General features: G+C 42.8%; 1 protein-coding gene and 1 long non-coding RNA gene across 9 annotated transcripts; one reads left to right on the top strand and one right to left on the bottom strand.

Annotated features, from left to right (window-relative positions):
• Positions 1–896: 896 nt before the first annotated feature.
• On the bottom strand, positions 897–10013 carry LOC110509343 (uncharacterized). Of its 8 annotated transcripts, none has more exons than XR_016493311.1 (6): positions 4416–5628; positions 3947–4091; positions 3511–3651; positions 2338–2481; positions 1888–1956; positions 897–1013 (listed from the first exon to the last, which is right to left on the bottom strand). It is a non-coding gene; the product is annotated as an uncharacterized LOC110509343 (long non-coding RNA). The 8 variants fall into 8 exon arrangements; XR_016493309.1 differs by lacking the exon at positions 897–1013 and adding an exon at positions 9873–10013 and having other exon boundaries at positions 1106–2248; positions 3962–4091; positions 4416–4526; XR_016493307.1 differs by lacking the exon at positions 897–1013 and having other exon boundaries at positions 1106–2248.
• A 1280-nt stretch (positions 10014–11293) lies between these two features.
• On the top strand, positions 11294–15385 carry hspa5 (heat shock protein family A (Hsp70) member 5). Its single transcript, XM_021590926.3, has 8 exons — positions 11294–11394; positions 12119–12269; positions 12406–12637; positions 12791–13041; positions 13171–13561; positions 13690–13927; positions 14158–14325; positions 14442–15385. The coding sequence occupies exons 2-8, from the start codon at positions 12154–12156 to the stop codon at positions 15020–15022; spliced, it is 1977 nt and encodes a 658-aa protein (XP_021446601.1). The 5' UTR covers positions 11294–11394; positions 12119–12153; the 3' UTR covers positions 15023–15385.
• The last annotated feature ends 229 nt before the right edge of the window (positions 15386–15614 follow it).

Genomic DNA, 15614 nt, shown 5'->3' with positions numbered 1-15614 from the left:
CTTTATTATTAAGAACAGTATCTTGCAGGATTCAATAGTTGGAATTGTAAGAGTTGTTGCCCTGTCCCTTCGTCTGCAATGGTCATTCTAATGGAATCCATCCAGTAACAACAAAACCCTGTCCTCAAACATTTACATTAAAATGTGCAAAGTTATGGGCAGACAAAACATCCATATCAAACTAAATATTTGTCTTGATCAAATAACATGGGAAACCACTTTGTGCATTATTAATTTTCCATCCTTACAAACCACTTAATATGAAATGTGCATTACTGTATGGTACAGAAGCTGGTCATCTAGGTTTGTACCTGTAGTCTCCATCACCATGAAGAAAAACAATACACAATACAATAATTGAGTACATTGAGACAGTAAGTGGTTTATGGTGATGTGGCTCAGTTGGTAGAGCATGGCACTTGCAATGTTCAAAAACAAAAAAGGATAAATATTTTTGTCACATGCGCCGAATACAACAGGTAGAGCTTACAGTGAAATGCTTACTTACAAGCCATTAAAACTTCTTGAAGTATTGTTGGTTAAGAAAAAAAGTGTTAAGTAAAAAAAAAAGTAAGAAATAAAAGTAACAAATAATTAAACAGCAGCAGTAAAATAACAATAGTGAGGCTATATACAGGGGGTACCGGTACAGAGTCAATGTGCAGGGGCACCGGTTAGTCGAGGTAATTGAGGTAATATGTACATGTAGGTAGAGTTAAAGTGCCTATGCATAGATAATAAATAGAGAGTAGCAGCAGCGCAAAAGAGGGGTCTGGGTAGCCCTTTGATTAGCTGTTCAGGAGTCTTATGGCTAGGGGGTAGAGGCTGTTAAGAAGCCTTTTGGACCTAGACTTGCCGTTTACCATGCGGTAGCAGAGAGAACAGTCCATGAGAAGGGTGGCTGGAGTCTTTGAAATGTTTCAATGTTAGGGATGTGGGTTCGATTCACATGGCGGACGAGTACAAAAATGTATGCACTCGTTACTGTAAGTTTCTCTGGATAAGAGCGTCTGCTAAAATGGAAAAAGATTGAATAGACCATTTCAGTTTTCATATAGAAATAAGTTGCATTTGCAAAGTATTTAAAGAAACTGGAAAACATATATCAAGCAAGTATTTTTATTAGCAGATTAACTTTTGTACAGATAATTATCAGACTCAAGTTACAAATGCTGGAAAACACTCAAATACATTTAGTTAAAACAGTTTAACAAAAGTAGTGCACTGGGCCTTTACTAGTCCTGTATTAGTGGATCGATACAGACTTCTTCAGTGGGGGCAATTCATATTTCCCCCCATGGCATAAAACATTTAATAAATCACTGCACCCCCAAACTACTTTCCACGGCTATGTCTGTATATAGTTTGTATTTCCGGTTTTCATTTTCATTCCTGTTACAATTTGCACGTGACAAAGACTTGCACAATATTGGCGAGCCTAAACAAATGACAAACACTAACAGTTGATTGCCAGGAAATGTGCTTCGGTCATCAAGTGCAATGTGTCAACAGATTAAAAATACAAGTGACAGAACCTATTGGCGGCGCAAAAAGTCTGGTAAACAACGCTTTCCTGTGGATACCCTATCTCCACCTACCGCCAAAAGGACCGACAGCATGCACAACCGGTAAAGTAAGTGTAAATATAATTGTATTTAATATTCTGCCTTGTAAAGAATAATGAGTATTTTTTACAGCGACTTCTTTCAGACTGATATTCATGTAGTAACCATGGTAACCATCTGATGTTTAGGCAAGGAAAGGCATAGTAGATGAACAAAGCTGTCAAAAAGAACAACATGAGTGGGAATGACGAGTAGGTGTTGAGAGCCCCCAGAGTGGTTGATATGATAATGACATTGAGTTGCTGGGCAGCATTTGACTCACCTTGTTATTCTATAGGCTGACATTGTGTCTGCTGTGTTGGTGTCCAGCTGAATTTCCAACATATCTCCTCTGTTGTGAAGAGACATATTTAAGAAATGTAAAAGAGACACGAAAACGGAACATTGCTGATGGACATGCATGAAATACCAATTTCTCACACTCATTAACAGTCAACTGCATCTGAAGGAGCCCAGTGTAGAGTAGATGTAAACAGGAGGGGCTAATCACACCTGATCTTCTGCATGATGATCTCACATTTGGCCTCAAAGTACTCAAACTGTTTCCTGTCAAGTTATTTCTGGGCTTTTAGCCTGTGGTCAAGGATAAGTGACTGGAGAATCTGAATGCATCCTAACAGCTCCTGGAGAAAACACGTCGATCGTGAGTGAAGGTCGCAACACGTGAGACAAACCTAAGAATACATCAAACCAAGTGTTGAGAGTCTCTTACAGAGAGGTAGCAGGGAGTCTGCTTTTGCAGCAGGGCGGCACTCACGGCTATTCCCCTTCAGACTCTCTGCTCTTTTCCTTTCGCTTTCCAGAAGGGCAGACAAGCGAGACAGCTTCATGTTCTTCAGCCTTTCACTCTCACCCTCTGTCCAAGAAAGAAGAGGAGTGGTATGTTTCACCATTCACACACATGCAGGTGAGCGGCTATACCATAAAGCCAGATACTGCCACATTGGTAAATACATTTGGTGTCCATTACATAGCAAGACACACACATACTGTCATATGTAAAATCGTATTTATGCTACATATCTACGTTTTGGTAAAAGTCTGGTGTCTCTTTACCCCATTCAGGCTGATAGTAGGACTGGAAACACGTCTCCCAGAGATGCTTTTCTAATTCTCTGGGCAGTTTGTTTCATTTTCCACATATCCTGTTTAGCTAAACATGAACAAGTCCAAGAAATCCAAGACTAGGGGTTACCAGAGCTCTAGAAGAGCAGTGTGAGTGTGATACTGTACATAAATAGGAAAAGCACTCGGAAATAAGACAACAGGCTTGTCACTGCATTGCAGAGGAAGAGTTTATAGCGTTTCACTGTATTTTTACACCTGTTGCATCCTGGGCAAGCGATAAACTTTGATTTGATTAGTTGTTGCCGGTGCGTGGGAATTATTTGAAAATTGCTGGATTTTTTACATTTCTTTATTTTTAAACACACGCTGCACCTGCCAGTATAACTTGTGCTAATGGATCTTAAAGAAGAAGTTTCATTTTTTCCAACCAAATCACAATGTTTATGTAAATAGCATGTTATTCAAGGGTCCAGACACCTTTTGTGATTTATATAACATTGCGGATAAAGTTCAGAATGACACAATTTCATGTATACAACATCTAAAGACCTGCATCACAACACTGAGAGCTTCGCTGTTTCTAAAATTACCTATCTGGGTGTTTTTGGAGCCTTGGTTCTTTTTTTTTCCGGGCCCCCCTTACTACACAACGACGATGAGAAAAGGATTAGCTGTTTGGGGTAAGTTTCTCAAAAACATGTGAAATCACACAAAAGGTGTCTGTCTATAACATACCATTTTAATATATTTTTAAAAAAATTGGTTATAAAAATAACTCATGCTTTAAGTATCAGCCTCACGGACAAAGTGTACCTACCTCCTCTTGTGGCATCAGCTACAGCACCTGTTGGACACTCAGTCCTAGGACAGGAGGTTGGTCCTGGCTGGTGGTGTCACTAGGGTCCAACTACCTGACACACTGGGCCACCACCAGACACTGCTCCACAGTCTCATAAAACTGCCAGGGGGAAACAAGATTTAGGTTTATTCTAACATTATACAGTACTTTGGAGGATCAATGTAAACAAAAAGTAACCTTTTGGAAATCAAATTCACTTGGGTGGTCAAACTACTTCACCAATGATCTACTTGTATCTAGGCCTATATACATTATTTGTGCATTAATAGGTGTAACCTTAAAGAGGGATTATGGTACTAAGTGTACTGTGTGTTGCTCTGCCAGACACACAACAAGAATAGAGCAGTCTAGAGTTATGTATAGTAGAGTCCATTCAGCAATGAGCAATGAGTACTGTTCTGTATTGTACAGTGTCGTCCTCTGGAGGCACAGTGGAGTGATGCTTTCTGACACAGTGCTCCTGGATCATCTCCTGCAGTAGCCTGTACAGGCTCTCTGAACACAGCCCATTAAGCCTCTGTCTGCAGGTCCCTCTCAGCCTGGATTAAAACAACATAATCTCAGTCATTTAAAGCGATTCACACAACACGCACCCACACACAGAGTAGTCCAAGTCCATAACATGGTCTTAAATAGCAACAACAACTCTAGTAGTGTAATAACACAACAACAATGTCATTGCTTAAAGTAGAACCACAATTGTATTATTATGAGAGGGACAAATTAATACTCTTGGATGCACCAGAATCTTTAAATGCGGTCCTGAGACATGTACTTTACAGTAATCGGTTAATTCTTACAATCAGGCTTGAGAGAGCAAAGTTTTGAGCACATGAAGATGATAAGTTGTTTGTGTGTAATACCTTTTCCAGCTCTCTCTTCAGTGTAACAGTAAGGCTGAGGCGGTCCACATGCTGTAACAGCGTTACCAGGAGCTTGCAGAATAGAGGATTCTCGGTCAGGCCTTCTGTCAGCTGACACAGTGGGAATGAGGCGAGGACATGAAAGACAAGTTGTTACTGGTTACAGGTAAAAACATTCATAATGATAGCAGTCAAAGGTTTGGACACACCTACTCATTCAAGGGTTTTTCTTTACCTTTACTATTTTCTACATTGTAGAATAATAGTGAAGACATCAAAACTATGAAATAACATATGGAATCATGTAGTAACCCAAACAAATGTTAAACAAACCAAAATATATTTTATATTAGAGATTCTTCAAAGTAGCCATCCTTTCCTTGATGACAGCTTTGCACACTCTTGGAATTCTCTCAGCCAGCATCATAAGGTAGTCTCACCTGGAATGCATTTCAATTAACAGGTGTGCCTTATTAAAAGTTAATTTCTGAAATATCTTTCCTTCTTACTGCGTTTGAGCCAATCAGTTGTGTTGTGACAAGGTAGGGGTGGTATACAGAAGATAGCCCATCCTCTCAACCAGCTTCACCTGGAATGCTTTTCTAGCAGCCTTGAAGGAGTTTCCACATATGCTGAGCACTTGTTGGCTGCTTTTTCTTCACTCTGCGGTCCAACTCATCCCAAATCATCTCAATTGGGCTGAGTGATTGTGGAGGCCTGGTCATCTGATGCAGCACTCCATCACTCTCCTTATTGGTCAAATAGCCCTTATACAGCCTGGAGGTGTGTTGGGTCATTGTCCTGTTGAAAAACAAATGATAGTCCCACTAAGCCCAAACCAGATGGGATGGCATATCGCTTCAGAATGCTGTGGTAGCCATGCTGTTTAAGTGTGCCTTGAATTCTAAATAAATCACTGACAGTGTCATCAGCAATGCATCCCCACACCATTTTTATTTACCTTTATTTAACTAAGCAAGTCAGTTAAGAATTGAGAGAATTGTTGTTTTCAATGATGGCCTAGGAACAGCCCCTGCCTTGTTCAGGGGCAGAACGACAGATCTTGTACCTTGTCAGCTTGGGAATTCAATCTTGCAACCTTTTGGTTACTAGTCCAACGCTCTAACCACTAGGCTACGCTGCCGAGTTGGTTTCAACTCCTCCTCCACACTTCACAGTGGGAACCACATGCGGAGATCATCCGTTCACCTACTCTGCGTCTCACTAAGACACGGTGGTTGAAACCAAAAATCTCAAATTTGGACTCATCAGACCAAAGGACAGATTTCCACCAGTCTAATGTCCATTGCTCGTGTTTCTTGGCCCCAGCAAGTCTCTTCTTCTTATTGGTGTCCTTTAGTAGTGGTTTCTTTGCAGCAATTTGGCCTGATTCACTCAGTCTCCCCTGAACAGTTAATGTTGAGATGTGTTTGTTATTAGAATTCTGTGAAGCATTTATTTGGGCTGCAATCTGAGGTCCAGTTAACTCTAATGACCTTATCCTCTGCAGCAGAGGTAACTCTGGGTCTTCCTTTCCTATGGCGGTCCTCATGAGAGCCAGATTCATCATAGCGCTTGATGGTTTTTGCAACTGCACTTGAAGAAAAATTCAAAGCTCTTGAAATGTTCCGTATTGACTGATATTCATGTCTTAAAGTAATGATGGACTGTCGTTTCTCTTGTATTATTTGAGCTGTTCTTGCCATAATATGCACTTGGTCTTTTACCAAATAGAGCTATCTTCTGTATACCACCCCTACCTTGTCACAACACAACTGATTGGCTCAAACGCATTAAGAAGGAAATAAATTCCACAAATTAACAAGGCACACCTGTTAATTGAAATGCATTCCAGGTGACTACCTCATGAAGCTGGTTGAGATAATGCCAAGAGTGTGCAAAGCTGTCATCTAAAACTCTTTGCTAGGTAAAGCCCCGCCTTATCAAATCAAATTTATTTACAGTGCCTTGCGAAAGTATTCGGCCCCCTTGAACTTTGCGACCTTTTGCCACATTTCAGGCTTCAAACATAAAGATATAAAACTGTATTTTTTTGTGAAGAATCAACAACAAGTGGGACACAATCATGAAGTGGAACGACATTTATTGGATATTTCAAACTTTTTTAACAAATTAAAAACTTAAAGATTGTGCGTGCAAAATTATTCAGCCCCTTTACTTTCAGTGCAGCAAACTCTCTCCAGAAGTTCAGTGAGGATCTCTGAATGATCCAATGTTGACCTAAATGACTAATGATGATAAATACAATCCACCTGTGTGTAATCAAGTCTCCGTATAAATGCACCTGCACTGTGATAGTCTCAGAGGTCCGTTAAAAGCGCAGAGAGCATCATAAAGAACAAGGAACACACCAGGCAGGTCCGAGATACTGTTGTGAAGAAGTTTAAAGCCGGATTTGGATACAAAAAGATTTCCCAAGCTTTAAACATCCCAAGGAGCACTGTGCAAGCGATAATATTGAAATGGAAGGAGTATCAGACCACTGCAAATCTACCAAGACCTGGCCGTCCCTCTAAACTTTCAGCTCATACAAGGAGAAGACTGATCAGAGATGCAGCCAAGAGGCCCATGATCACTCTGGATGAACTGCAGAGATCTACAGCTGAGGTGGGAGACTCTGTCCATAGGACAACAATCAGCCGTATATTGCACAAATCTGGCCTTTATGGAAGAGTGGCAAGAAGAAAGCCATTTCTTAAAGATATCCATAAAAAGTGTTGTTTAAAGTTTGCCACAAGCCACCTGGGAGACACACCAAACATGTGGAAGAAGGTGCTCTGGTCAGATGAAACCAAAATTGAACTTTTTGGCAACAATGCAAAACGTTATGTTTGGCGTAAAAGCAACACAGCTGAACACACCATCCCCACTGTCAAACAAGGTGGTGGCAGCATCATGGTTTGGGCCTGCTTTTCTTCAGCAGGGACAGGGAAGATGGTTAAAATTGATGGGAAGATGGATGGAGCCAAATACAGGACCATTCTGGAAGAAAACCTGATGGAGTCTGCAAAAGACCTGAGACTGGGACAGAGATTTGTCTTCCAACAAGACAATGATCCAAAACATAAAGCAAAATCTACAATGGAATGGTTCAAAAATAAACATATCCAGGTGTTAGAATGGCCAAGTCAAAGTCCAGACCTGAATCCAATCGAGAATCTGTGGAAAGAACTGAAAACTGCTGTTCACAAATGCTCTCCATCCAACCTCACTGAGCTCGAGCTGTTTTGCAAGGAGGAATGGGAAAAAATGTCAGTCTCTCGATGTGCAAAACTGATAGAGACATACCCCAAGTGGCTTACAGTTGTAATCGCAGCAAAAGGTGGCGCTACAAAGTATTAACTTAAGGGGGCTGAATAATTTTGCACGCCCAATTTTTCAGTTTTTGAATTGTTAAAGAAGTTTGAAATATCCAATAAATGTCGTTCCACTTCATGATTGTGTCCCACTTGTTGTTGATTCTTCACAAAAAATACAGTTTTATATCTTTATGTTTGAAGCCTGAAATGTGGCAAATGGTCGCAAAGTTCAAGGGGGCCGAATACTTTCGCAAGGCACTGTATATAGCCCTTCGTACATCAGCTGATATCTCAAAGTGCTGTACAGAAACCCAGCCTAAAACCCCAAACAGCAAGCAATGCAGGTGTAGAAGCACGGTGGCTAGGAAAAACTCCCTAGAAAGGCCAAAACCTAGGAAGAAACCTAGAGAGGAACCAGGCTATGTGGGGTGGCCAGTCCTCTTCTGGCTGTGCCGGGTGGAGATCATAACAGAACATGGCCAAGATGTTCAAATGTTCATAAATGACCAGCATGGTCGAATAATAATAAGGCAGAACAGTTTAAACTGGAGCAGCAGCACAGTCAGGTGGACTGGGGACAGCAAGGAGTCATCATGTCAGGTATTCCTGGGGCATGGTCCTAGGGCTCAGATCCTTCGAGAGAGAGAAAGAAAGAGAGAATTAGAGAGAGCATATGTGGGATGGCCAGTCCTCTTCTGGCTGTGCCGGGTGGAGATTATAACAGAACATGGCCAAGATGTTCAAATGTTCATAAATGACCAGCATGGTCGAATAATAGAGAGAGAAAGAAAGAGAGAAGGAGAGAATTAGAGAACGCACACTTAGATTCACACAGGACACCGAATTGGACAGGAGAAGTACTCCAGATATAACAAACTGACCCTAGCCCCCCGACACATAAACTACTGCAGCATAAATACTGGAGGCTGAGACAGGATGGGTCAGGAGACACTGTGGCCCCATCCGAGGACACGCCCGGACAGGGCCAAACAGGAAGGATATAACCCCACCCACTCTGCCAAAGCACAGCCCCCACACCACTAGAGGGATATCTTCAACCACCAACTTACCATCCTGAGACAAGGCTGAGTATAGCCCACAAAGACCTCCGCCACGGCACAACCCAAGGGGAGGGGAGGGGGGGGGGTGCCAACCCAGACAGGATTGGCCAACCCAGACAGCTCACTGATCACTATAGCAGAACCCACCCGTAGCACGCGCTCCAGCAGGTATATTTCACTGGTCACCCCCAAAGCCTATTCCTACTTTGGCTGCCTTATCTCCCTCACTAACCTTAAGCACCAGCTGTCAGAGCAGCTCACAGATCACTGCACCTGTACATAGCCCATATGTAAATAGCCCAACTACCTCATCCCAATACTGTTATTTATTTTTGCTCCTTTGCACCCCAGTATCTCTACTTGCACATTAATCTTCTGCACATCTATCACTCCAGTGTTTAATTGCTAAATTGTAATTATTTTGCCACTATGGCCTATGTATTGCCTTAAGTTCTCATTTACAACCACGACCTGTCTTACCTCATTTGCACACACTGTATATATACTTTCCCCCCCCTATTGTGTTATTGACTGTATGTTTGTTTATTCCATGTGTAACTCTGTTTTGTTGTTTGTGTCGCACTGCTTTGCTTTATCCTGGCCAGGTCGTGGTTGTAAATGAGAACTTGTTCTCAACTAGCCTACCTGGTTAAATAAAGGTGAAATACATATATATTTTTTAAGCTGTCAAGGCAAAGGGTGGCTACTTTGAAGGATCTCAAATATAAAATATATTTTGATTTGTTTAACACTTTTTTGGTTACATGATTCCATATGTGTTATTTCATAGTTTTGATGTCTTGACTATTATTCAATGTAGAATATAGCACACATATAGAAAAGCCCTTGAATGAGGAGGTGCGACCAAACTTTTGACTGCTACTGTATGGTTTGAGGCATGATACGATACCCCCAGGATTTAACACTACAAGACTTCTCAAACATTTTCTTAACAAACAGTTTAGATAGGACGTCTAGAAACAGGGCAATGTACACTGTTGTGTAATGTTAGCTCATTTAGTTACTAACAATGACATTGACATCAGAAATAGGCTGACACTTTACTTTTAGAATACCTTGTTGATGCAAGTTGTATCCTTTTCCCAGTGATCGAACCCTCACAGAATAACGAGTGGACATCAGTTGACCAAAGCCCCTTACTCACTTGACATACAAAGGCGCTCGTGGATGAACGTAGCGCTACCACGATCATAAAAAAGGATATGGTCTACGGTTATCAAAAGTACACAAAACTAGCCTAGAAATCATTGGTGAGCTGGCTAGCTGTGCCGTCGTATGCTGATAAAGATAACGTAAACTGTATGTCACCTGATAAACGGTTTCGTTGCAATTTAACAGAAGATAGGCAGCTACTGTTAAACAGATTGTAACGGTTGTTTACACAAGTGGTGAGCACAACAAATTGACGATATCAGGGTCGTCACTAGTTACCACAGCTACAAAGTCTTAAACCTAGCCTATTTCTACAATTTATCTGCTTAAAATGTGATTTTAAACCTAACTATTTTTTTAACTCTAAACTTACCACACTACCTTATGCCTCATCTTAAATAAAATTTTACAAAATGTTTCATTCATTTTTACGATTTGGCCAATTCTGAGTTTGTGGCTGTGCTATCTAATGGAACGCCGCTATCGGCGATTACCCCGCCTCTGCAAACAGTCAGCTGATTGGTTAATGCGGTAGAAAAGGAAGACAAATCTTTTAGAACAGGGTCCGTGCTAATTGGGATCCTTGGGACGTCACAACCACCGCACATCCTAACCCCTACCGTTACCGAACGTTGAGAAAATAATTGGCCCAAGGCAAAAAAAAAACTATTTCCGACCCCTTATTTACACTATTCTAGTTAACGGGTATGGGGGGAGGGGGTGGTCTCATATGAGATTCTATACAGGAAATAAATTACATCTACTTTCACCCTTGCCTGACCCTAACGTCCCAAGGATTCCAGATAGCACAGATCCTTATGTACAATTTACCTGATGTAACAACTAACTTTGATTACCTTTTTTTTATACACACAGACAGATCATTTGGCTTTTGCCTACCATCATCATGTTATACAATTCACTATATGGCACTGGTTTTAGTTCACTACTTCCCTTGCACAAGTATTAGGCTTGGGTTTACTGTAATGTAGTACAATTTAGATTACAGTGGTACTGAAATTGGAAAATGACCCCCAAATGACTGTCAATTCAATGCACCAACTACATTTCTATGTATGACACCGGCATTTCACGTAATTGGGACTTGACACATTGACACCTAACCTATCAGCGTCGTACAGTAAAGCATGAATCATGACGTTCACTTGACCAAACGTGTGCAAATCAGCAGCGGCCAGCATGTCTGGTGCTGCCAATGAACGCGTTCCAACGAACTGCTGTCTGGCCAATGGGAAGCCTCCACGATGGGGAAGAAGTGACGGCTTATATACGGAGAGCACCGTTCATTAAACATTATTTTACAGACTCACAATCGTAGGGGTTTCTGAAGAACACAGGCTGTGAAGCAAATCACTTCCATTGAGATAAACCCCAAAGGAAGACTCCATCGAATTATTTACAAAGGTATGTGAATTAAACGCAAGTTAACTCAAAATAAAGATTCAATTTTACATAAATGCCAGAGGGAGCTTTTTTTTGGGGGGGGGGCTAGTTTCCTGTTTAACTGAAGTTAGTTAGCTAGCTGACCAGCAGGTTATCCAGAAATTAAATTGAATATTTAACAAATTTATATCTAAACATGGAGCTTGTTTAACAACAGTTTAGCTACCCTTTTAAATTGTCTGTCTTTCGTCAGCTAGCTAACGTTAGCCATCATGCTTGAAAAAGGTCAGCCCGTTTTGTAGCTAAGTTACCTCGCTAGCTTGCACGCCTTTTGAAACCGGTGTCTCCAATTGGTAAAGCAGCATCAGCAGCTAACTAACCACTAGCTCTAGTTTAAATCCCTATAATATGGCGATGTTAGCTAGCCAACCACTAGATAGATATTCGTTAAAAAAAAATAAAAAAATAAAAAAAATCGCCAAATGTTTTAATTACCAAATGTAATGTTGGCTTTATTTGGGCACATTTATTACCGGTAGTCTTGTGCGCCACCCATTAACTCTTAAGTTTTTTTAACATGGGGGCTAACCTCGGTCTGGCATAGGAGTCTACACACACCAGTATGCACCGTCATGTCAGCATCAGAGGGCCAAATTAACTCGTTCCGTTTGATGTACAAGGATGAAAGGCCTACACCGTGAACTAGGCAACAACATTTAGTGTCTTGACTTTCTCTTTTTGACAGTACTTCAGAGTTGCGTGAACAGCCACCGAATAAAGATGAGGCTTTTGTGCATGGTTCTGCTGGTCGCCAGCAGTGTTTTTGCCGATGATGAAGACAAGCGGGAAAGTGTGGGAACCGTGGTTGGCATCGACTTGGGGACCACCTATTCCTGGTAAGCATTTTGTAATGAATAGCAAATTTATTCTTAGGTCTCATACTCCCAATCATTTGGCTAAAGGACTCTAGCGTATCATGTGATGTAGTTGATACTTTCCATGGTTCTCATCTTTATGCTTCTCCTTTTCCAGTGTTGGTGTGTTCAAGAATGGCCGTGTTGAGATCATTGCCAACGACCAGGGAAACCGCATCACTCCATCCTATGTGGCCTTCACCGCAGAGGGGGAGCGTTTAATCGGTGACGCCGCCAAGAACCAGCTCACCTCCAACCCCGAGAACACAGTTTTTGATGCCAAGAGACTGATTGGCCGTGCCTGGACTGATTCTGCTGTACAGCATGACATCAAGTACTTCCCCTTCAAGGTGAGCCCTAACAAACACACCCCCTGCCCTAATCTCCTGAAGCACTCACTATGCAAATAATATACTACTTATTCAGCATGTAACTATGCTGAAGTAGCTCTGGAATTGTTTTTAGAGGAGAAATGCTTAATGGTGACTACTTAAATCTTCTAGGTTATCGAGAAGAAGAGCAAGCCCCATATTCAGGTGGACATCGGTGGAGGTCAGCTGAAGACCTTCGCTCCAGAGGAGATCTCTGCCATGGTTCTCACCAAGATGAAGGAAACCGCTGAGGCTTACCTGGGAAAGAAAGTGACACACGCTGTGGTCACTGTCCCCGCCTACTTCAATGACGCCCAGCGTCAGGCCACCAAGGATGCTGGAGTCATCGCCGGCCTGAATGTCATGAGGATCATCAACGAACCGTAAGTGTGTTGGTCTTCACAATGCAGAAACTGAATTAACATTAGAATGACTGGCCCAATATTTATTTAAATCACTGCAAATATCTGCCAAGACTGTGCTGGTTACATCTGTTTCCCCCTCTATTCCAGAACTGCAGCTGCCATCGCCTACGGCCTGGACAAGAAGGACGGTGAGAAGAACATCCTGGTGTTCGACCTGGGCGGCGGCACCTTTGATGTTTCCCTCCTGACCATCGACAACGGTGTGTTTGAGGTAGTCGCCACCAATGGCGACACCCACTTGGGAGGAGAGGACTTTGACCAGCGTGTCATGGAGCACTTCATCAAGCTGTACAAGAAGAAGACCGGTAAGGACGTGCGCAAGGACAACCGTGCTGTGCAGAAGCTGCGTCGTGAGGTGGAGAAGGCCAAGAGGGGCCTGTCTGCCCAGCACCAGGCTCGCATTGAGATTGAGTCCTTCTTTGACGGAGAGGACTTCTCAGAGACCCTGACACGTGCCAAGTTTGAGGAGCTCAACATGGTAAGTTGGTTCTAATGACCATAAAACAGTGACACTGTTGGCCCATTGATCTTGGAACATCCAATTCAAATTGAAAACGCATTCATGGAACCTCTTCTAATTTGCCATTTGTATTACTTGTCTATCAGGACCTGTTCCGTTCCACCATGAAGCCCGTGCAGAAGGTGATGGAGGACTCTGACTTGAAGAAGACCGACATTGACGAGATTGTCTTGGTGGGTGGCTCTACCCGTATCCCCAAGGTCCAGCAGCTAGTGAAGGAGTTCTTCAATGGCAAGGAGCCCTCTAGGGGCATCAACCCTGATGAGGCTGTGGCCTATGGAGCTGCCGTGCAGGCTGGAGTGCTGTCTGGAGAGGAGGACACAGGTGGGTCTTGGTCCATGTGCTTACGCCATGCACTATGCTAAGTTAAGGCTATACCATGAGGTATCTTCATATTTCCTTATTTCTACATAAGGAAATGTAGGCTAGATGTTTAGATTTGAAACCAAACAATGGATACCTACAGGTCAAAAACAGCAGTGCTGTTCCTATTATGTGTATCACAGCAGTTACATTTTTGATCACAACTAATGGTTTCCTGTCTTGTCCATCAGGTGACCTGGTTCTTCTGGATGTGTGCCCCCTGACCCTGGGTATTGAGACTGTGGGAGGAGTCATGACCAAGCTGATCCCCAGAAACACTGTGGTGCCAACCAAGAAGTCCCAGATCTTCTCTACCGCCTCTGACAACCAGCCCACTGTCACCATCAAAGTTTACGAGGGTATGTTCCTTTGATTAATCGCTGCCCCTTGTTGCTACATCCATAAATGGTGTTTTACTCTGTAAAGAATGACAAGATTGGATCTGTTTAAAATTCTGCTTCTCTCCTTCATCCAGGTGAGCGTCCCCTGACCAAAGACAACCACCTGCTGGGAACCTTTGACCTGACTGGCATCCCCCCCGCACCTCGTGGTGTGCCCCAGATCGAGGTCACCTTCGAGATTGATGTCAACGGCATCCTGCGCGTCACAGCTGAGGACAAGGGAACAGGCAACAAGAACAAGATCACCATCACCAATGACCAGAACCGTCTGACTCCCGAGGACATTGAGCGCATGGTCAACGATGCGGAGCGCTTCGCCGACGAGGACAAGAAGTTGAAGGAGCGCATTGATGCCCGCAACGAGCTTGAAAGCTACGCCTACTCGCTCAAGAACCAGATCGGCGACAAGGAGAAGCTGGGCGGCAAGCTGTCAGCCGAAGACAAGGAAACCATAGAGAAAGCAGTAGAGGAGAAGATTGAGTGGATGGAGTCTCACCAAGAGGCTGAGCTGGAGGACTTCCAGGCAAAGAAGAAGGAGCTGGAAGAGGTGGTGCAGCCGATCGTCAGCAAGCTTTACGGAAGTGCAGGTGGACCCCCGCCTGAGGGAGGAGAAGAAGAGGGAGAGGCAGATCAGGGTGATAAGGATGAGTTGTAAGGCTGTCTGGAGTGGCACAGATGTACATATTGGACATAAAATGTTAAGAAAAGGGGCTGCAAAAACGCAACCATGAATCTGCTGGAAAGACTTGTGAAATATTGTTTCAATGTGAGGGACGTTCTCTTCGCTGAGTGGCGGAGGTATACTAGTCGGCCTGTTCGAGGCTCGCTGCTGTTCTCAGGCAGTTTGAAAAGGAGTTCTCTAGGGGGAGGGTTTAGTGGGGTGGGTGCTAGACTGGGGTTTCTGGGTGAAGGGTAACATGTTCACAAGCAATGTTAACAAGTTATTTATTGAATCTGGTCATTGTAGAAAATACTTTCTACTGTAAAGACATTGAAATAAATGTTTGATACAAATGTCTTTGATTTGTCTCTGATATTATTCTGCATCAATTTACACCTGTGTAATATGTTAATGAGACACCACAATGGCTGTTGGCTGTGTGCAGCGGGTCGATGTCCTATTGCCTCTGACCACAGAACATCGACTCATTTTCTGTACATTTCCAAACTATTCCATGTTTAAAATTCATGTAACTGTGGTATGACTTGGTGGTCTGCACCATAATACCATCTGTGACCGCCTCAAT

The sequence above is a fragment of the Oncorhynchus mykiss genome, chromosome 29 (assembly GCF_057628025.1).
Source record: "Oncorhynchus mykiss isolate SJ-2025 chromosome 29, ASM5762802v1, whole genome shotgun sequence".
Classification (NCBI taxonomy): Eukaryota; Metazoa; Chordata; class Actinopteri; order Salmoniformes; family Salmonidae; genus Oncorhynchus; species Oncorhynchus mykiss.
Note: the sequence above shows the minus strand (reverse complement) of the source record. Positions and strands in the feature narration are given on the sequence as shown.

Coding starts and splice junctions, on each gene's coding strand:
- hspa5 (XM_021590926.3), top strand. CDS start 12,154: ATGAGGCTTTTGTGCATGGTTCTGCTGGTCGCCAGCAGTGTTTTTGCC. Junction 12,638..12,790: donor TCAAGTACTTCCCCTTCAAG/GTGAGCCCTAAC, acceptor TAAATCTTCTAG/GTTATCGAGAAGAAGAGCAA. Junction 13,562..13,689: donor AGTTTGAGGAGCTCAACATG/GTAAGTTGGTTC, acceptor CTTGTCTATCAG/GACCTGTTCCGTTCCACCAT.